The following is a 23,987-nucleotide window of genomic DNA, read 5'->3' on the forward strand; positions in this document are numbered from 1 at the left end:
CTTGACTATCTGGTCTAACCCGAAGGCCACGACGCTGGCGCTTTCTCTCACTATGTACAGCTGTCGCTAGCGTTTGGGCGTTTTTTTTTCGTGGCCAAGGCATACCTAAGGTTCTAGCCTTAAGTAAACTCTTTAATGAGGCTAGTCTAGCCGGTAGGCTTTTAGCTCCTGGAAGGTCGATTCTAATTTACCGATATGTTATGGTTTTGATACGTCCTTGATGATCATCTTGCTGATCGGCGCGCTTCTCACGCGCGACTTTTACTTCATTTCGCGTCCACCAATCAGCGTGAGCGATCTTCAAGGTCGTATCAAAATAAGATCAAATCTTAACAAGTAGTTAAATTATAATAAAGCTCCGGGGCGAGGCTAACGTGCCTTCCTTCTCTAGTTAAGGTCAACAACCAACTCAAGAACTAGTGTTCTTGACCAAGAGTCTGAAGAGTCTATTATCATAGACCTAGCGTGATATCTTAGCTATCTAAAAGCTGATTTTTGGTAAAAATAAAGCAGTCAGTAAATGAATCGGTAAATAGTTTGCGGACATTATACACTTATAATGTCTGACTGCTTTATTTTTAGCAAAAATCAGCTTTATTGTTTGTAGTTACAAAGTGCTGAAAAGAGCGATTTAAATTTGCTTAGGTTATCTGAATCAGCCTGATCAAACGAATAGGTACAGTGGCTCTGTGAGCTGTTGACCACGCGAGCTAACTTAAAACTGAATACATGTATGGCTCCGCCATTTACAAAAATATCCAAAAACTGAATCGACAAAATAATTATATGTAATCGTCGAACCTGCAGTGGCAGCATGGTCCCATTTTTATCACTTGTCACTATGTCCGTCACTTTCGCGCTTACATACTTGTTAGAACGTGACAGGCATGGTGACAAATGATAAAGAACTGACCATCTTAGCCCCACTGTTCACAAAATTTCACGAGAATCGGTTGATCATTGCGACCTCTAGAGGAGAACATCCGAACACACGAAAGCATTTTTGCCTTGGCTGAAACGAAGACGCTCGGTCACATAGGTATTTAAACAAATATTTGGTAGAAATTTTGCAAGTCTGCACTAATTTTGCTAAGCCATTACCGTAAATGGGGTGAGTAGGGACAAAACTGACATTCAAACCTCGATAAAACTTCATTTTTACTGGTGGCAAACTGATTTTGATACATAATAAATGTTCCGGTCGTTTGAATTTTAGTTTTATTTTTAAATGATTTTGTGTAGTTCCATTTCATGACTTTAAAGATAAATACGAAATTGTAGGAAATTCCAGCTCACCCCGTAGTAGGGGTAAGAAGGATTTCCTACTAAGGTGAGTTTTGTAAATTGTTGGATCGACATTTTGGGTTATGAACATTGTAATAGCTTGATTTGTTATTAGAATATATAATTTACGTAGCAGTAGCCTTTAAAAACCAACTCACCCCTCTGTCTTTCCTCCTCACCACATTCATAACCCAACTGCCCTCGTAATCCCTACTCACCCCATTTTACGGTACCCAATCAATATTGGTAATGACATGTTCGTTATTTGAAAAGTGTTAGTAAACGTACATAATATTTTATGTATTACATACTTATATGACGCATTTGAGGATAATATAATGAGATTATTTATATCGGTCGTTCCACTTTACTTATGTCCTCATAAAGCGCACTAGCGACATATAATAAGTTTCTGCAAAAACAAATATTTTTGGTACAACCTATTATCGCTGACTGTACGAGACAATTCTAATAACCCCAGACACAATTAGTTTGCGTTATTTTATCACAGAGTTCCTATGTCCACCTCCGTCTGCTCAGCTCCAAATCATCATAATATTGCATTTTTATCCGATTTACATATGTCTGCAAAATTTCAGCTCAATCGGAAATCGGGAAGTGGGTCAATATTAGCCTCCAAGATATATACTAACAATAGGGCTATGATGGTCGGCCCTTTATCATCTGTCACCATGCCTGTCACGTTCTAACAAGTATGTAAGTGCGAAAGTGACGGGCATAGTGACAAGCGATAAAAATGGAACCATACTGCCACTGTAGATTTAGAATATGATAAACTTTTAGCATTTTGTTTTTGGTGTAAACAATATGTATATAATTATATAAAATATGAAAAACTCCTAATATTTATGCCACTGTTTCCAATCGTAAGGACTTATACAAAATTTAATAATTATTTTGTTCTCATAATCCTTACCATTCGATCGGTTAATGACCTTCTGTTTTGAATGCTGAGGACAAATTCAGTTGTCGCAGACAGATAACTATTAATAATTATGTGATACCAATCGTATCGTGTCATATGTTATGAGGCTGGCATTGGCAGTAACTACATATTTCCTAGATGAATTATGTTTTTGGCAAATGTGTTTTGCATTGTTTGTAAATTGTAGGTATATCACTAACTTAAGTAAGTGCGAAAGTGACAGGCATAGTGACGGGCGATAAAAAAGGAACCATGCTGCCACTGCAGGGCAAGTTAAATAAAAAGCGTGTAATAAGTAGATACTCGTAGTTATATCAAAATGTTACCTAGAAAACAAAAAAATGCGATATATGGGTCTCTTTTTCTTTCTCGGAGAGTTTTTGGGTCATTATGCCTTGAACGATGTTTTTTATGGGATAAGTATTTCTTTGCAATTTTGGGATTTCTTCCAAAGTCGTTATTTATTACCTGGTACCTGGAATATATATACATTTTAGCTACAACCTGGAGTCTCTTGCTATTTCTCATATCCTAAGTAGGTAAAATAATCAATTCATTTTGGTTTGATCTAAAAAAAGTAAATATAGCAATAAAAAATGTGGCTTACTAATTCCTGGTAGCCTACTGAGTATAAAGTACCTTTAGCCTTCAAGTCGCGGAATAACGTATTAGACGTAAAAAAACACTACGTAGTTACGTGTAGTGTACTATGATCATAGGTACTATACGTTTTAACATATGCCCATATTTGGGTCGACAACCCACATAAAATGGCGGTCGCGTGTTGCCCTCGCGTTACTACAAGGAATGCTGAAATTGCTCGTCCTAGATTCACTTCATGTACTTGACGGGATATTTTTAAATAACATGGGTAGCCTATTAAAATAACAACTGAAATTTAAAAAACCGGACAAGTGCGAGTCGGACTCGCCCACCGAGGGTTCCGTACTTTATTAGTATTTGTTGTTATACGAGCAACAGAATTACATCATCTGTGAAAATTTCACCTGTCTAGCTATCACTGTTCATGAGAACCTGGTGACAGACGGACAGACAGGACAGACGGACGGACACAGCGGAGTCTTAGTATTAGGGTCCCGTTTTACCCTTTGGGTACGGAACCCTAAAAATGAACTCTACGTTTACGAGTAGTACTATCTCGTCACAGTTTTCAATTGTTTAGTTGAATTAAATGTAATGCCCGTGTTACAACAACGTTATATGGAACATAATTACTTTTTATAAAATAAAATAATATATATATATATATTTTTAATTTACTATGGCATTTAGTTTCCGTAAACTTACTTACCCATACTCCGGAGTTAATGGGATTCAATAAAAACACGTTGTATATATGGCTGATTGCCTTGGGCAAATCTGGTTATTTTATAGAAATCTTATTATGCACTCCGAGTCAGTTCGCGATAGCGGGTTAGGTACGCAAAGAAACGATGGCGAAGGTCAGCGTTCCGATAAGATGTAAGGTGGAATGCGTAGGTTTACATGGGATCGGAAAATTTATGGTGGGTCTCTCAGGTGACATAAATTTGCATTCTGGGTCGCTTATGTCCCTCGTATATCTAGTCTTAGACCCTAACTATCCGAACTGACGGGATAACATATTATTTATCTATGCTTATGTAAAGGTGCTTACGGTACGAACCCGTAGATATTCGTATGACAGAGAACATTTAAAACGTAAAGCTTTTCAAAATAATGTGCATAGATTTATGAATTCAAGTTAAAATATCGGTTAGTCATTCGGCGAGGTATAATTGTTTATATACTACAAGCTAGCCGTCCGAATATACTTTGTCATGTTCCCAGTACGTGTCATCTTTAAACATACGTCATAAGGCGAGAAAAATTTGTCAACTTAGTTATTATTCGACATTAGCATGTGGAACACTGGCACATCTACCTTATGGGGTGTTTTTTTCTTTTACCTTTCTTTCTTTCGCCTTGCAAAGCCTGGCAATAAAATATTCTCCTCCAAACGAAAATTTCCGTAAATGCCGATCCTAACTGGACTCTAAATCATCCTTCCACTTGTTTTATTTATGCTATGTTCTGACTTTAACAACGGCTCCCAAATTTCCTCTATACAACAGGAGTATCAATTCCGTCGACTTTGAAAGTCACGTCCGGTGCATTTATTCGCGATAATGATACACGCTGCAGCTGTGTCGACCCTGGTTGTGTCATTGATGTTGCGGACTACATGAGTGTTATGTACCAGGATAATGTGACCCCAAGACCTCTTATAACTGTTTGTGAATTGAGAGTACTCTCATTCTGGATTAGCCTAGCGATTTTGCTTGCGTTTGGTAAGCCATTGAAATATTGTATTGTGAAAAATGGGTCAGAGTCGTGAACTTTTCTGACACTGCCACTATGCGGCGGAAATGGGAATTTTTGAAGTGCCATTACTTTGAAGGGTCTGTTTATGTAAAGAACCGTATTTTTCATTTTATTTAAAAAATATCGTAAATTAATTCCTGAAAGGTCTATCGTAATTCCGAATGATAAATATTTGGTAAATACCTTTTGTCCAAGTAAATTTTTCAGGGTTCATATTCGCTTTCAGACAGCCATTTACACAAACATATTTGGCAATCATGCATAAAGGAAAAGTAGAATACACTATAGAAAACTGCATCATGATTAACCTCACCTATTGCATGGCAAATGCGTGATCGTGCCCACGGTTTGCACTTCTGATAACGATAGGAATTTGCCGGTCGTAAAGACGCGTAAACGCGAGGCGCATGCTAAATAGGCTACCGACAGAGGCACTACTCAGAATCTTTGGTTTAAGTTAGAGGAATCCACCAGGGGTATAATGGATGGTGTTATCCACGTGATGAAGTAACAGTATTTTTAATAGAGACTTTTTATCACGCTGTCACGTAGACAAGTACGACCATCATGTCGGATACGGCATTAGTAGTTTTAATGTGTCTACTGTCTACTTACAAAACATTCTGCACTTAAATACGTCTTCCATATAGCTAATTTGGGACTCCCTTATGAATACTCTGATTTGTGAATCTATAGTGGTTCACAAAGGAATATTGATTGTATACTAGTTGTAAGGGAGAAAAAAAAAAAGAAAAAGGTAAGAAAGAATCGCGCCCCAAGTTTGACCAATGAAGTAAATTCCTAAGTATAGATACTACTTACGTCAGTTTTTCATGTATGAATCCTTTTCTATCGATCGAATCTACTTATGGATACTTCTGCGTATCTTCGTACAATCGCACAGATTCACGTGCCAGGTTGCTGTTAGCACCTTGTTATTGTATTATGTTATATGTTGAGACTACAAGATGTGCATACAAATGAGAATGGAAATACTATGTTATGCTTCTGCTTTAATTAAAAATATAGTTTTCTATGCAAAGATTAAAGTAGCATTAAAATGGGACTATTTGGAACACCTGGAACAATTTATAACTATTTGAGTCACATGCGGTTCGAAAACCTACTATTCTATAATCGAAATGGAACGAATGTTGTAATTTAATATAATTAAACATTTACAAGGCGTTCGTTCCGATTGCTGTGATTGATTCTAATAATTCCTGACAGCCACATGCAATGTTACTATATTTTACTTATACTTTCTGAAATTCTGTGACTAAATCATTGATTTATAATCAACTTTATTTTAAAATACTGATTTAAACTTTCACGATTTTTACACATTATTATTCGCGCGGCTAGAAGATGTTGATGTCGAGCTTCGGGTCGACAATTGGCAAGAGTCGCACAGGACCGAGAAAAGTGGCGCTGTCTTGTGTCGGAGGCCGTCTCATTTTGGGTCGCTGAGCCAACGGAGTAAGTAAGTAAGAAAGTAGAAATAAATATTCGAAGTGAAAAGAAAATCTGTATCTAGCTAAGGAATTTTCTGACGAGAGAAATTCTTCTTTAGTCTTATCTGAGTTTATCTAGGAGTCGCAGGTCAAATTATTAGTTATTACATCCACCCATCAGATTAGGTACAATGTTAGGAATTAGATGCGAAAGGAAGTCTGTCTGCTTGTCAGTTAATTTTTCACGGTTCTGATTTTGGTGAAATTTGGTATGCATGTATGCTTGGTATGGTAGCTTAAGCCCTGGAACACAGAACAATATTTGTCTAAATCCACTCCTACCCTCCTTTAAGGAGCGAAAATGATATGAGCACATCCCATGTGGGTGGAACCAAGGGCACCGCTAGTTATGTATAAATAAAGGTTATCTAGAGGCTTAGTAGGTAGGCATATTTAAACTTTTTTCTACCTTGCTAAACCGACTAGTAGGTTTTCTTTTTGTTCAATTAAACTGAAATACCTGTACCTATCAGTTTTAAGGTTCATTATGATATTTACGTTTACTACGACTCATATATGTTTAGGTATCACCAATTTTAATTGTTAAAAAGTTTGAACAAATTGTTGAATTTAGGGCAATTTGTTTTTTTTTAGGTACTTGGGTAACCTCCTCCGACCCCATCCTCCCCCATCCGGAGGTTACTCTAAAAAAACGAAATTGCCTAAAATAAACTCTAAGTTAAAGTTACAAGTAAATTTAAACAGAGAGTTCAGAAATAATGAGTAAAGTTGTATGATCACCATTATGTAGTATTTATTCTAATAACCAATTCCTTTATCGATCACGAAGTACTTATTTGTTTCGGTCAGCGTCACACTGACTAAACAAAAAACAACAACAGAATGCCAAATTCTTACGTCTATAGGGCGCCATAAATATGTCGAATCGCGTGACATAAATGTGTTCTTTTTATACAAGTACCTACAACTGGCATTTGTGTTTGTTTGCAGTTGGATTAGTCGCAAAATGTCCGCTATTTAGGACAAGCGCACGCCGCGGGCCAAATAGGTCAGTTTGCATACTGCAGGACAGAATCCATCTTTATGTTTTCTTTACGCAATTACATGAAAACGTTACATTTTATTATATCAGTGTTATACTGATTTCTAAAAACTTTTATTTTTGTAGTTAGGAAACATTGGTTATTCGTATTTAGGATACCGAACATAACATTTTGCAAGTTAATATTATTAATTATTGTAATGCCAGTCCCTTTGACCAGGAGTCGATTTTGTGGGTTTAACATTTAGAAAATCAAAACACATGGCAAGAGAATGTCAAGCGTACATGAGATTATTTTGAATACTCTGAAACATTGATTTAGAAATTCGTTTTATACTATTAGGTAGATCTTAAAATATTGCTTCTAGGAATTCTAAGGAATTTCTAGTAAAACTAAAATCGAAATCTAAAGAAATCGACATCCTGTCTTGCCTAGTGGGTAGTGATCCAGGTATGAACCCGATGGTACCCTGGGTTCAAATCCTGGTAAGGGAATGTATTTTTGTGATGAACACGAATAGTTGTTCCTAAGGTATGGGTGTTTCCTATGTATTTAAGTATTTATAAATATGTATATGTTATATATATCGTAGTCTAAGTACCCACAACACAAGCCTTATTGAGCTTACGACCGGTCTTGCCTAGTGGGTAGTGACCTACCTATGAAGCCGATGGTCTTGGGTTCGAATCACGGTAAGGGTATTTGTGTGTTGAGCAGTACAGATATTTGTTCCTGAGTCTTGGGTGTTTTCTATGAATTTATATATTTGTATATTATATATATCGTTGTCTGAGTACCCACAACATAAGCCTTCTTGAGCTTACTGTGCGACTTAGTCAATCTGTGTAAGAATGTCCTATAATATTTATTTATTTATTCTATTTACTGTAGACTTAGTAAATTTGTATAATATTATCCTATAAAAAGTCGTTCATGCCTCTGATACGGTTTTTAATGAATAAGGCAATCAGAATCTAATTACACGAGCAGGCAGGAATCAGCTGCAGTATCATTTTCATCACATGTATGTAGTTAACAGTCAACAATCCTATATATAATCATCAACATCTGACACCCACACCATCTAATTTGTTTAGTGACATTGAATTGTTTTAGATATAACAACACCCAATATCTGTCTAATCTGTACCCTGTAACATCGGTATAAAGCTTATATTTGTATGAAGATCTCGGTAATGATCGGCAATCGAATGCCGTTGTGGTCTTAAAATTATAATGAAGGCAATATCTGCAGTTGAAAAGTTTATTGACCATCTAGTTAGCATAAAATATATGGCCCATTACGATATATTATGTACTGAAAACGGCAGATTTTAATTTAAATATGAACAGCTTAGACATACACCTAAAAAATCTACTATTGAAAGCCTGAATTTCGCGAAAACCAGACTCAAGTTGCAGAATCTACTTATTTGTTTTGTTTGGGGAATATGGGTTGTTATTGTAACAAAACGTAGTAATAATAGAGCATTATTTTCATAAACAGTAATAAGAAGGCTCATTAACATAAATAGTTTAGCATATAGCGCATGCTAATTACTTTGACAATGTTTTTGTTTGTACCGTCGTACCATTGTGAAGAATTAGGCTTGCGAGATAGTGGCCATCAGTCTTGAGCTCTCCCATTTCTTGTAATGTCCCTGAGTTTATAAAGGCATATTGAAATGTAAGAAAATGTTGATTAAATCTTCCTCTCCTCTTGCTTGCAGAAATACTGAGCACGAGATCGATGAATTGAGAATATTGAGATTAACATCATATTTTACAAATATTGTATTGATATGAGTTTTATGGGTTTCTATACTTAGTCCTCAAAGGGCTCATGTTTATATATTAAATAGAAACACTGTGTAGGTATCACGCTAACATATTTTATATTACTTCAAAACAGACTTTTATAATGTAAATTTATATAGGTGAGTACCTACAGGCAGTACAATTTCGAAGGACAATTGCCAGAATTTGCATTGAAATCGGTTCATGTGAACGGCCGAATGGATATAAATAAAGCAGAAGGTTATTTGACATTACTCAATTTGTAGTTTTTTTAACGTAGTTTTGATTTAACTCCCGAAGGGCATGTTGGAAAGAGCTTAACATTTTAAATATTTCCAACAAATTAAAAAAAAATGGGCAACACAGGTACTAAGTAGTGAGTACTTCGTACTTGTTAGGTACGTAGTTTGATTTTATGGCACCTAACGTCTTTGTGGATGTATTAATCTATTCGCACTTAACAGAAGTAACTCTGTTTACTAGACAGAGTTACTTAGAATAAATACGCAATTAGAACTGCGACTGACGTTTTTATGCTTTGTTTGACTTTTTCCATGAAGGCATGTTATTGTATCGCAAAATCTCTGGTGTCAGCTTATTAAAATTGACGAAAATATTTTTTTGGGCCCAGATTAGAATTCGCTGGATATTTTTGTCCGGACAACAATTTGCAAGTTTAACAGACTGATTTTATTAAGATAACTTTACATAAAAGAATTTTCGGGGCGTTTTGAATAAGATATTTTCTGCTCCATGAAATATTACGAGACAAAGTAGGGACCGCCCTTGGGAGTTAACGAAATCAAAGCGGGAACTAATCTGATAAGTGGCTTGTGCGTGGTAAGGGCTAGCGAGGCTTTTGCGCCACTTATTTATGGAATGACGGGACTTGATCATGAGAAATCTTGCGTTTCATTTTGTAATGTAACCGAGCAAACCCAAATTAAACTTTTAACAAGAAATTATATGATATGATATAATATGTGTCACCAGCAATATGTTAAGTTCGTAAGCCGTAAAAATACGTAACGCGCTCTTATGGCTCTACAAATCAGATCGTGTCAGATATTTTTGCAGCCTTCGTTGTGTAATTTATTATTGAAGGTGACTGTCCCACCATTAGATCACCATTACCTTCTAATGAAATAAGCATTATGTTGAAGAGTTTCTTATCTTCACCTTCAATACCTTTAATTCCACACTCCATTAATATTGTATTGTCAAATCGCTAACCAACAACATAATTTCCAGATCGTCAAAGTCCCGGAAACAAAAGAAGGCTTCATCGATCTGAACAACCTCGAACAGAAGCTTCAGAGATACTCAGGGACCGGCAAGCGCATGATTGGCTTCTTCCCTGCGGCCTCCAAGCTCACTGGAGTTTTAGCCGACGATGTAGCTACAACGCTTCTGTTACACCAGTACGGTGCGTGGGCTTTCTGGGACTATACTTTAGTAGCCCCAACGTCTGCAGTTGACATGAATCCGACATTCCCCGGGGTCGAAGAGGAGATGGTGAAGAAGGACGCGGTGTTCTTCAACTGTGAGAAGTTTGTGGGAGGAGTGCAAGGGCCGTATGTGGCTGTTGTCAAGAAGGACGTGTTTAGGAATACTTCGATTTATTCTGATGATGTTGAGGTGAGAAGTAAGCTTTTATTGTATGTTTTAGTGAGGGCGACGCCTAATGGTTTTGATTATTATTTGACATCTGTTGATATTTGGAATTGATAGTTCTATTTTATATAATAACTAGATACTATCAAGCTGGTTTGCCGATAGAGCCCCGAAAATGTATAATAAAATTAATTAAACTGTTACCCACAGTAGACTCATAGTGTCTTGATGAGTCAAATTCTTGGGCTCATTAAAGTCGCGGGAACCTGTTGGCTGAGGGCAGCGAATGACATTTCGTTGTGGAGATCTTTGAGGGAGACCTTTGTCCAGCAGTGGACGGCTTTCGGCTGGAATAATGATAATAATGATGAAATTGTGTAATAATTTCCTATAATATTTTTTTATTTATAAATTATTTGGCAACACAGCAGTCAAAGAGTAAAATAAATATAAATGTGAATATCCACAGGTCCTCTGTGAAAGGATTGAAGAGTGGAGATGCACAGACGCGGTCAGAACAGCCCTTGTCATGCAACTGCGAGATGCTGTAGGCTTGCAGACGATTGCGGACCGACAGGACAACATTACCAGGTTAGTTACCTTTACCTATAGGTACTTCTACTCACATTAACTGATTTCTGCCCCTATTGAAATGTTTAACTCCGCCAATGAGATTGACAGTAATATTGCTTGGATTACACCGGTCTCCCACTCTAGCTATCACAACCTAAGAGAAACGTTTACCATGTTCAATTTCAAATGCCTTAACATCCTGATCCTGATTTTGAAATAAAAACGCTACGCTTACAAACGCACTTATTCAAGACATCAAGATAGCAATGGTGAGAAGATCTGTCGTGTCGCAAGTTTAAAACAATCGCACGAATACCAAAATGCGATAGACTGAAAAACTTATTGTTAGCTAAGAGCAAAGGCATGTTACACTACGGTCTCGGGTTCGAGACAAAATTATTTATTACTTAGTATAAAATTTTAAGGATCTTTCCGAACGTCTACTACTTTATCATTAATGCTACCTCAAAGTTCGTAATGTGAATCGGTCCCTTAACGCTTATATCCAACAAATTCCTTCTCGCCGAGGGAATTGGCTTAGTTCTCGGAATTATTACTTATATTGTAACTTCTAAGCCATAATTGTTATACCGAAAACTTCCAAGGTTTTCAGCGAAGTTAATGAATAATTTATCAACTTAATTCATTGAAGTTCGTAAGTATGTACGAGTAAACAAAACAAAATCAGCCATGTGCCAGCTATCACTCTGATGAGTACCGCAGACTTTATAAAATTACTGAGAATCGTTTGAAATCATCTTCCATCGGTTCCACTCACATAATTACTTATCTACTTACTTGTCTACGAGACTGCGTTTGTCTCTTTCAATCGCGTGATGTTAAAAAGTGACGTTTATTTTATCACGTAAAGCCATCCATGTTTCACCCGTTGGTCTGAGCTTCTTATAGTTATTACCTATAGATTACTCATGTCTGTAAACATTAACGGAATACTAGTAGTTGTCATACGATGTGGTATCTCAAGTATGACAGCAATAGGGGATCATATTGCATGGTCGTCCTTATGACGTTGCTTTCTATTATCTATCATAATACTACCGATATAGGCGTGTAATAAATACATATATATGTATCATGGCTATGTAATCTAAAAATCGTCTTCATTATCATCACCGTTATATTTTGTGAGTGTTTCGTTGCTTTGCGTTATCTATTACGTTATAAACTACCTAATTTTAATTATTTAAAAAGTTCTTGGATAAGGTATCGAATTTTCTCATAGACCAACCAGACCAAGCGTTAGTTACAAAAACCTTTTTTATTGTTATAAGACCATTGCAGAAGATTGAAGACAATTGACATGTAGTCTGAAAGAGGTCGCTCTTAAGCGATAAGACAGCCTGATTTTACCTCTGTCCTATCTATCTGTCTGTCTTTGTTTATGTATCTCTAAATACATGGAATTGCTTACAATTTGTGTGAAGTATTGCATTGTATTGTTGGGATAGTTGTCTACTTTTGCTTAAGGTATAACGAAATATATGCGAAAGGGTGCATATGATATGCGCCCTTTGTTGTGGTTTCTGTGGATAAAAATACAACATTACGCATGTTTTAGTCATTGTTATAAACAAAGGTGATACCTATATTCCGTTGACATAGAATTTATTGATAGCAAAAGTAGAATACCTACCAGCTATGTAACCAGTATAATAGGTGGAACAAAGATAATGTTAAGACTTCAAATACGGTTCCTATGCTACAATTAGGTTGGTATCTATGTGACATGTTTTACTTTTTAAATATAGTTGGCATGTTCACACCGCGCGTATTGTTTTTAAATGAGCCTGCAATTTTAAGTACCTAGTTGGTATCTAGTTTACGTAATACATTTACTTACGTTCGTTTATTATGATTCGTGAAACAAAGGCGATGAGCTGATGAGTAACCGTTTTTTAATAATCCAGATTATAGTTATTGAACCTGGACTATGTTTTCATTTAATTTAATACTCTGTTAACTGATTAATTGAAATTAGGCTGAAATATTAATTAATACGTACAGTCAGCAAAACGATTAGTTTAGCATTTAATTTTGCTAAGCTAATAGTTTTGCTGACTCTTCACCCAGTCGCAAAATTGCATAGCTTATATATGAATAAATTAAATATGTCCGTGATAAAAAAAAAAACAGTGACAAAAAATATCCTTTGTCTTTCCCTGGGACTTAAACTATCTCCAAAATTATTTAAATGATGAAGAGGTCCGAAAGAGATATAGATAGACAGATGTTTTTTTTTTCAAATTTATAATATAATAGGGACGGTTTAATTTATTTTGGTCTAATTTATAATATAATTCCTTAATAGAGTATCTCCTTTGAAATTGGCTGTAACTATAATACGTTGTCGATACGAATTAACAAAAAAAAGACAGTTGGTCTGAGAGTTGGTGTTGGCTGGTTAGTTAGAGTTGGTCTAACTGGCTGGAAAATTCCTCTTGATTATAAATGGCATATCATTGATACTCGTATTCGTTATCTACTTTCTATTCATCTGTTATCACCGCCTAGGCGAGCATTTGCATCGATTCGCATGGAAAATCACAGCGTTTATCGGGTCGTGTCAACTACGACGTTATTACAATCGCAGACGGAGCATAAGCGAGACAAAGGCGAACCAGTAAAAGGGCAGATGGTTCCACGGACAATGGCACAATCGATAAACTAAGTAAACTTAAATGTGGCGCCAGCAATTGTGACTCAGTAAAAAACATGTCTCACACGCTGACATCTGCAAGGTTTTACTGAGGACTATCTAAAAACTTGAGTGCCTTCAGAATATCAGGCATTTTGCTTGCACAAGTATCACCAAATGGTTTCCTAATCGTTTTACTGGTGATATTCATATTTTCACAATAAAACATGCTAAACCTAACCAAGGAGACATATTTATCAAATTATTACTGGACAGTTACGAGTCTTAAACGAAGGAAAAAAAACATATCTTGCTCACCTTATATTTACCGGCACAATACCGGCAAAGGACTGAACTCCCGAAAGGGAGAAAAGTTGTTCCATTTCCCGTAAATAACTAACAATCTCCTTTAGACTTAACTTACAGTATGTCTCTTATTTAGGTTAAGCATTCTGCTTTTAATTTTTATTTTTAGATCGCGAGGTTCAGTAGCAATGGTTCGCATGAACTTTAGATTTTTAGAGCTAGCTATGGGAATACATAATCCGATATTATTCATGGCGCCAACCTAGTTGCCACAAAACCACCACCAGTCCAAGAGACCTCTGATATTTATGCGATTTTGTATACTTAGAGGTCAAATTAGACTAGGAATGGCTTACAAATCAGATTGACACGTGAATAGATGTCTGTTAGTTTAATTTGTTTGCGCAGCTTCTCCAAACACGCTGGCCTGTTGACTCTGGCTTGAATCTAGTTCGATTCGATGCATGACGTTAAATTAACTTTTGATACAATATTGTATGAATATAGTGTGCTTGTTATAGGTAAAAATGAAGTGTAAGGGATTGTAAGATTGGATAGCAATGGGTGTGCGATAGGTCAAATTGTATGCTGAAACCGTAATTTATTTTCCTCTTCAATGAGTGTCAAATCTTTATTTCCTTTCAACAAGGACAATATTATGAAATACTTAAATCTTCTTACAAAGGAATTAATGAAGATAATCTTTCTTGGGTTAGCATCTAGAAGCGTCGTCCGTTTTCCTTTGCAAAATATGTTTGTCTATTTGAATAGCTCAAGAACATGCATATTTCTTAATAAACAAACTCTCTTTAAACACGAATTAAGACGCGTGTTCACTGTCATTGTTAATTACCCATGCTTGTCCTTGGACTGAAGTAAACGCGAGCAGACCACCACCGGTGTCTATTTCCAATACGTCGGTTACCAATTTAGTTGTGAAAATAAACTGTAGCATTCGCGCGTATAACCGTACTCCAGATTTGTGGTGTTGAAAGCGTACATCGCTTTTTAACAGCGCTCGATAGTAAAATAAAGATCCAAACCAAACTTTTTGAAGACCCCTTCCTAAGTTTGGAACTTTTTTAGGCGAAGCCTGTGATGGTCAGACCTTCTCTTGGAGACCTGGCATATACTAGTGAAATACATATAATGGTATGGGTTAAACCGTCAAATTTTGAAAGAAGACAGACCATTATGTCACGCCCTACATACGCAAAACCAACTTACTTATATTTTTTATTATAGAAATGTTTATTTAGAATAATAGTTACTATGTTTGTTATGCGTGGGGATTTTAGGGGTATTTAAAAATGTATGTCAAAATGTAAATTTGGACAGTTTGGCCGGTACTACTACTATTCTACTTATCACTAAAGTAGCCAATTAACCATCTGCCGCCTTCTGTAGTCAAATCGGGCCCTGATCACAACTCAAACCAATTTACAACAACCGTGCTAAGCTCTTTAGACGTCGAAAACCCGCGGATTGCAGCCAAGTGCGTCGGCAGTGCTATTAAACTCTTCATAATTTATTAAGATGCCATATTGATCGTCATATTTATGTGTTTATTTACATAATGTTTACCGGTTGGGAAATAATGTATAGGATGCAATTAGAAATACAACTAACAAAAAAGCCAAAATTTGACAATTCTGTTACAAAATTGGTAAGAATTTAAAATTTATTTTATTACATGTTTGCTTTATTGTCCATGCTCAGTTTTGGTGCCTGCTTTACTTACTCAAATACTTACCTACATCGGCCAGGGGATAATTAAAAACCGGCCAAGAGCATGTCGGGCCACGCTCAGTGTAGGGTTCCGTAGTTACTCTTCCGTCACAATAAGCTAAACTGGAGCTTAAAGTATAGTAAATTGTTAACCAAGGGATGAAACGGTACCTTTCACGCGAATTAAACAAATAGGCAAATTTGCATAGTCAGTGCCTAATTAAAGTCTTTTTACTATGGGAGCAACTTTTTGCGATAACTCAAAAACAGCTAAACTGATCATGTCCGCTATAGTTTTCATTTAATGTCTTTCTTAAGCTCTACTTCCACGATTTTTTTCATATTTTTTGGACCTATGGTTCAAAAGTTAGAGGGGGGGGGACACATTTTTTTTCTCTTTCGGAGCGATTATCTCCGAATCTATTCACTTTATCAAACAATGTTTATTGAAGACCCCTATTAGTTTTGAAAGACCTTTCTAACGATACCCCACACTGTAGGATTGAATAAAAAAAAAAATTCACCCCCACTTTACGTGTAGGGGAGGTACCCTCAAAAAAATTAAATTTTTATATTTTATTGTACGACTTTGTCGGCTTTATTGATTTATATATCCATGCCGAATTTCAGCTTTCTAGCACTAACGACCACGGAGCAAAGCCTCGGACAGACAGACAGACAGACGGACATGGCGAAACTATAAGGGTTCCTAGTTGACTACGGAACCCTTAAAACCAGAGAGCCATTTCGAAATATGCGACTAACCTTATTTATTCATGGGTTCCAAATGGTCAATATTTATCAGTTCAAAATATAAAGAAGCCCAGTAGTATTTTATACAATCGTGATATAATAGAGAGCTTTTCAGTTGAGTACCGTGTTTAGGCAACGAAGCTTGCTGAGTTGCTTAAGTAAGGTACGAGATTGAAAAGCTTGATTATATCACTATTGTATACAATACTTTTTCTACGAGTCATCTAAAATAATACTTTTTTTTCTATAAAACCTAAAGAAGTAATGAAAATTGGTAAGTATCTCAGTAGACAAAAATGTAGTACAAAAAACATAAACGCGCGAAAATTGGTTTTGCTTTGAGAGAGATCGACCTTTTAACAAATGTAACTATGCATATTCATTTCTGGCAGACTGCAACAAGGGCGTTCTGTAGCATCTGGGGGCCTAGCCAAGATGAGAACATCGACATCGACCGACGCCAAACGAAAGGAAAAATGTATTAGGTAAAAATGTGTAGGGAAAAGTCACGTGACTATATCCATACATTATTTAAGTTTCTATGGCGTTTTCTATCAACCCTTGCCATCTTGCCTTGCCCTTGCCTCCTCGACGAACTAGAATAATCCGACGCTGCGCCCCCTGGGTTGATTACCCTATTCTATATAATGCGAACAAGATTGTGCCGTCATTGAATTTGAACATACCTTCGTCGTTGTCAATTTATTGTCATTTTACATTGAACCTGTCTCAATGACATGTCGATATCGTCGATACACTCAAACAGCGCGTGATGGCGCCTTCCGCCCGTACAAACAAACATACTGATTGTAGGCAAACCGTCAAAGCAAACGATACTTGGCAAATACCTATGTCTAACAATGTTCTTTGTCACACTGGCTGTGATAACGCCGAGGCAATGTATGCGGAAGTCAACCCATTTTTATGTGGTTTTCGTCGCAGAAATCATCAGCTGTAGTTTCATCCATACGGAAAGTTTTTGGGTGCAACTGTTTAAAAATGACTCTTCTGAATATTTTTTCATGTATGATTGTATTCTTTTGCCGTCTTTATAAAATGTATTCAATACTAAATAAACATAAACTTATTTACTGAAACTAGGTATATTTTTATCTACAGGTGGTTTTGTACATAATAAGCTTGATCGTCCTTTGTTGTGGATACTTTGTCAAAGGACAAAATCTATGTTTGTTATCCGGTACTAAATAACGTAGGCTAGGATCAACTAACACTTATTGGACTATTTGTTGTCTTTATAGACTAATAATAAATAAATAATAATGAGTAATGTTGGTATAAGTTCCCTACCTATATGCTGTTATATTAGACAACCTGTATCTAACAATGTTTTTTGTGACGAATGTGTGTTGTGGTCACTTTGTATTGAAGAGTTATAAGACTTACGTCAGTGTAGAGTGTGATAGTCCCATATTTGTCATTTATTGTCGGCGTTTGTCACGTTCCAACAACTACATACCTAAGTGTAAAAGCGACGCGTCTCTTATCCGTAGCAATAACTGAAGTTAAGTAAAACGCGATTTTCAAAGACAGTTGTATTGTATTGTATTTGTTTTAGTCAAATAAGAAAAATATATGATCATATTAATTATATTTCAAAGACCGTGGTTGTACTCGATACACGATTGAACGAAATCGGCTCGATAGAAAATAATTGCAAAGATTGGTCTTAAAATCACAATTAAACGGTTTTATGTCTTTATTTTTTTGACTTATAGGTCTGCAATTAAAATCACAATTTCAAAACATTTATATCTAAACCGTGGTTGAGTAAAATATTACACTAATAATCCACTTTTTTTATTTAAATATTTTTCTTATTATTCCCTTGCCCAGGCCCAGTAACATGCGACAGTGCTATCTCATTTACTCCGATACAAATAGACAGTGTGCGCGCTTTAGGTATTGACAGCCTCATAAGCTTATTCACGAAAGCTGGCGCGGATTTTACATGAGAATCTGGACAGGCCGCGTAGCCAGCATGCAAATCGCTTACGCTCCATAGCGATCGAAACGCAACTGTCACTGTCGCACTAATATGGAAGAGTGATAGGGAGACACAAAGCGTTTCGCTGTCGTAGCGATAGCGATTGTCACCTTGGCTAGGCTGGCAGTTCAGTGCAAATCTTGCGACTAAATCTAAGTAGACGGGCAGATTTGTCCAATTTAACCTTTAATAACATGACATTACGAGTCAAGGCATGCGTCTTCGTGAATGACACGATCGATAGGTATATTTTTAAAACTTACCCAGAAATTTCGTGCCGGGATTTGACTCTAACGTAGACCGCCTAATTTAGCGTATGAAATGTTATTCAGAAAGCGGTAAATTTCCGCAAATGACAGCAAATTGAAAGGAAGGGCGTTATTGGTGGCGGATGGGTGAATTTCCAGCTTCCCTAGAACCGTTTCCCACCAATTGGAAGTCCAGGCGCCATTTCATTACATTTGCCTCGGAAATTTTCTGGAAAATGGACGGAAAAAACAATTTTATTTCTTTATCTTTCAGTAACATTGAAAGTACATAGGTAGTATGGTACATTGAAAGTTATAAATAATGTTTAATATCAAGAAAATTTATCAGGCTGGTAGTGTTCACAGATTCACACGTTTGTTTTTCACGTGCCTAAATATAAATAAAAATGTCGTCTAACCGTCTCGAACTTTATATGACTTTCGCTGTGGTAAAGTACAGTAACCGTAGATAATGAATTCTTTTGAAATGTAATATGTTAGGTAAGTTAGGTTAGCGTCTTCAGAGAGATGAGTCTATTTGTCTGATCCTACAACTCAATCTCACCCTTCAACCTAGCCGTGTTAGGGGTGTATTGGTCTCCTAACCATATATTTCTTGGCATCTTCTTCTTCTTCCTCGCGTTGTCCTGGCATTTTGCGACGGCTCATGGGAGCCTGGGGTCCGCTTGGCAACTAATCCCGAGAATTAGCGTAGGCACTAGTTTCTACGAAAGCGACTGCCATCTAACCTTCCAACCCAGAGGGTAAACTAGGCCTTACTGGGATTAGTCTGGTTTCCCCACGATGTTTTCCTTCACTGAAAAACGACTGGTTAATATCAAATGATATTTCGTACATAAGTTCCGAAAAACTCATTGGTACGAGCCGGGGTTTAAGGCCGCGACCTCCGGATTGCAAGTCGCATGCTCTTACCGCTAGGCCACCAGCGCTCTATAGGTATATTCCTTTGCATATTTTTATTTAATGACTAAAGTAATAAACCTGGCTACTAAAGAATGTCATACTACCTATATGTACCAGCGTCCTTCGCTCATTATCGCCGCTGCATAGCAACGAGCTATTTCTACTGACCCATTTAGCCAGTTAGAGGGCGCGTGCCGAGATGACCTGGATTCGATTCCGGACTAGGGCTGTCTTACAAATAGCGAGTGCTGATTAAACAACAGATTCTTGTGCCTGTGGCTATGGGTGACTAATGGTACTCGGAAGTTTGCTTATCGTCTCCAGGCAGCTTTTTTAAATCAAGAAATTCACTAATGCAAAAAGGTCTAGCATGTGTGAAAACACAGTGTTTAGAAATAAAGATTTTTTTTAATCGAATTATAAATTGTTTTTATTTGTGTTCTAAATTTCTTGCAGTAAATATATTTCAATTTCAATCTTCTCTTTTCGAACCTACCTCAATTTGGTAAGATCTTTGAAGATGACCAAGTAATCGCATAACACACGTAACATTGTCTAACTTAAGACATTTTACAAGCTTTTATTTAACTTGCCCCGTTAGTATGTATGCTTGTTAGTGTGGGTCAAAGCTTGGAACGAAAAATCGAAAAAAAAAAACAACGGGTTTCACTCCGGGAGTGCCGGCAGAAGTGAAAACTTGAATATTAGCGTTGTGTATTTTTGATATTTTGGAGAAATTGAGTAGAAGTTTTATAAAAAAAGATAATGCTCTATTATACCTAAATTGGGTGTGGAAGATATTTTGAAATCCGAATTTTAGTGTTAATATATATAACATATACAGAGTAAGTCATGAGACGTGAGCAGGAATACAGCCTACAAAATCAGTAAATGTTAATGAATCGTTCACCATCATATTGAGTAAAATAATCACGCTTCTTTTCTGTTATGTAACTTTTTGGTAAGGAAAAATTTGAGTATCTACAATCATGAACACCCAACAACATCACAAAGATACAATACAACACAATTAACAAAGATTAAACCTCTTTAACCGTTATGACAGCACTTAGATTATGAAGAAAATAAAATGTCTCACTTGAATGAGATACGATTTTTAAAAAGTAACCAGGCTTCGATGACATTCATTTCAATCTGACGGTTACGTGACACCTGACGCGAGTTTAACATTTTTTCCCCATTACAGAAAGTGCACAGCGCCGCTAAAGAAGTTTTCACTTCAAAAATGAAATAAATATATTTTGTATGGAAGGTCCAAATTTTCAAAGTGGTGTTACCAACCCTTAAGATGTATTTAAAAATTCTGGAAAAAAATTACGTTGGTTTTTGAGGTCCATAGTTTCTCTATAATTTAACAATTTTACCCTACATTTCACTCTAAATTAAAAATAAGCCCGATTACACAATAGGCACACATTCCTATATACTAGTTAACACGTGGTTGCCCCAGTCTAGCTGGCTGCATGCGAGATGCATCGATATAAGACGTCTTGCAAAGAAAATTAAATTTTTATTGGCCTTCTTTATAGCTGGAGGCGGTACGCTATGCTTGAGCAGTGACATAAAAGTAATAGTGCTGTTATGAGATACTTTATAAATATAGCACAATAGATTAAAATAAGAACGTTTTGAATAGTTTTAATACCGCCAGGATGGCCCAAATATCATTTTGTAAAAGATGTGTTAGCAAGAAATACATTCCTAATTTTTTTGTCAACGTTTTGGGCCGACCTGAATAGCGAATTAGTGAAATACCTGCTTAGGTTTTGGCACAATCCTGTGCTCTTCAAGTTATCTAATGCTAATTGATTGATTAATGAATTTAAATACATAGTAGTTATGTATTCTGTAGAACTAGTTTTAAGATTGTTAGCTTAACAGTCTCTTGACGTGAAATATGTATTTCATACATTTTTTTATTTTTTTTATTCTTTGACATTTGGAGAACCTTTACTCCTCCAAATCTTATTATTGTGTATTATTTTTTTTCTCAGACCGTGGGGACCTTATACATCTCCAAACTTAATGTATTAACCGTGGAGACTATACGTCTCTGTCATATTGTATAATATACTTGACTTGGTACATACTAGTTATGTACAGAATGTAGCATTAGTTTATGAGACTGCTAGTTTAACAGTCCAGACGCGGTTTATTTATTTAGTATAAATTTTATTTTGACACTTGGAGAGACTTTACACCTCCAAATTTTATTAGTATTAGTACTCTGACATTGGGGACCTTTTACATCTCCAGATTTAATGTGTTTTTAACCATAGAGACTATACATCTCTATTGTATTGTATTAATTATTTATTTTAAGATTATTATAATGTAATGTTTACCCAGGTATTGGCTGTTGTATTTATAAATGTTGTTATGTATTTTTCATGTCACTATATGATGTTACTATAAATGTTGTATTGACTTGTAAAAGAGCCCTTGAGGCCTACTTGCAGAATAAATTTTTGAATTTTGAATTTTGAATTTTGATCTATCTCGTATTATTTGTACAGTAATTTGTATAACAATAGTCACAAATATACACTTATCCACAATCTTTGTCAAGGGAGATAAAGCGTGGTAAAAAAGCGTGTTCTATTGCGCTTAAAGTTGGATACAACTGTTTTTTAATCTGAAAATCACGAATAAAAATCAGTTTGTTTTACTTATTGCGTAGTTATTACAATTTCAAGAAAATAATAAATTTTTCACACACACCTCATTGACAAAAAGACGTGTTAACATCAAGAAGAAGTTTTCGGGTGATATATTATGCTTTTATACATCTAACACTGCACGCTTGTGCTTCACAGACAAATATATTAACTCCGAGAAAGTGACATATAACTTGGAAACTAGATCAAAAGATTTTCCTGGTACTACATATGTTTTATATGTAATAGTGTTTTATATATGTGCTCTATATAGGTCAGACATATAGGTTAATCGTTTACATAATGATTGCATTGGATTGTTTTCGTTGAGTGTATTTGTGGACGAAGTTCGAGGTAGCATTGGTTGCGTAAATAACTGGTGTTTGTAGACGGATGGGCGCCAAAGGGCATTGAATACTCGTGCATCTCTTAGATATATTGACTTGCGAAATAGAACAAACTATTCTTTATTCTATTTTCGGGGCAATCCACAAAACAGTCTACTTTGTAGACTGAAGCATAAAAAAAACAATAAGCCTTTATTATCAGACAACAAAGGAGCATAGATATACATACATACCTTACAAACTACCTAATAACGTTGAATGTAAAGCTATAATATTATAACTTATCTCATGCCAAATATCGACTGCTTAGCTTTATCAGGGTGCTTAGCCAACGTGCAAATTGTAACCGTAGTCACGCTATTCTACGGAGCGTTAACTATGTACTAGATGACTATCTCTCTCCGTCTATTCACTCTTCCATATTAGTGCGGTGCGACAGTGACAGTTGCGTTTCGTTCGCTACGGAGCGTTAACGATTGGCACGTTGGTTACGCACTCAGAAGTGTTAAAAAAGCGTCACGTAGATATACCCAACACTGTTCTGGAATGCCCCTTTAACCTGGAACCCAATTAGTATCAAACTCGGTTGAACCGTTATAAAGTGTAAAATTATATAGCATTTCCGAAGTGACCCGAACTGTAAAGATAACTCAGTCAACTCAGAGGCTAGTAGGGCTAAGATGGTCGGCCCTTTATCATTTGTCACCATGCCTGTCACGTTCTAACAAGTATGTAAGTGCGAAAGTGACGGGCATAGTGACAAGCGATAAAAATGGAACCATACTGCCACTGTAGATTTAGAATATGATAAACTTTTAGCATTTTGTTTTTGGTGTAAACAATATGTATATAATTATATAAAATATGAAAAACTCCTAATATTTATGCCACTGTTTCCAATCGTAAGGACTTATACAAAATTTAATAATTATTTTGTTCTCATAATCCTTACCATTCGATCGGTTAATGACCTTCTGTTTTGAATGTTGAGGACAAATTGAGTTGTCGCAGACAGAGAACTATTCATAATTATGTGATACCAATCGTATCGTGTCATATGTTATGAGGCTGGCATTGGCAGTAACTACATATTTCCTAGATGAATTATGTTTTTGGCAAATGTGTTTTGCATTGTTTGTAAATTGTAGGTATATCACATGCTATAATAAACACAAATTTAATATACTTTTCATACCAAAATTGATTTCTCCGTGAATATACTGTACCTATATAGTGTAAGCAAATG

The 23,987-nt window shown here is 36.1% G+C and overlaps 1 protein-coding gene across 5 annotated transcripts in view; it reads left to right on the forward strand.

Moving 5' to 3' along the window:
- The window catches only part of LOC133524927 (uncharacterized), a 146,120-nt gene that overhangs the window by 93,291 nt on the left and 28,842 nt on the right, over positions 1–23,987 (forward strand). For all 5 annotated transcript variants that reach the window (XM_061861083.1, XM_061861084.1, XM_061861085.1 and 2 more), the window contains exons 4-5: positions 10,161–10,547; positions 10,993–11,114. In XM_061861083.1, coding sequence (XP_061717067.1) covers positions 10,161–10,547; positions 10,993–11,114 — 509 coding nt within the window. The remainder of the gene's footprint in view (positions 1–10,160; positions 10,548–10,992; positions 11,115–23,987) is intronic.

This window comes from Cydia pomonella, chromosome 14 (genome assembly GCF_033807575.1).
Source record: "Cydia pomonella isolate Wapato2018A chromosome 14, ilCydPomo1, whole genome shotgun sequence".
In the NCBI taxonomy this organism is placed as follows: Eukaryota; Metazoa; Arthropoda; class Insecta; order Lepidoptera; family Tortricidae; genus Cydia; species Cydia pomonella.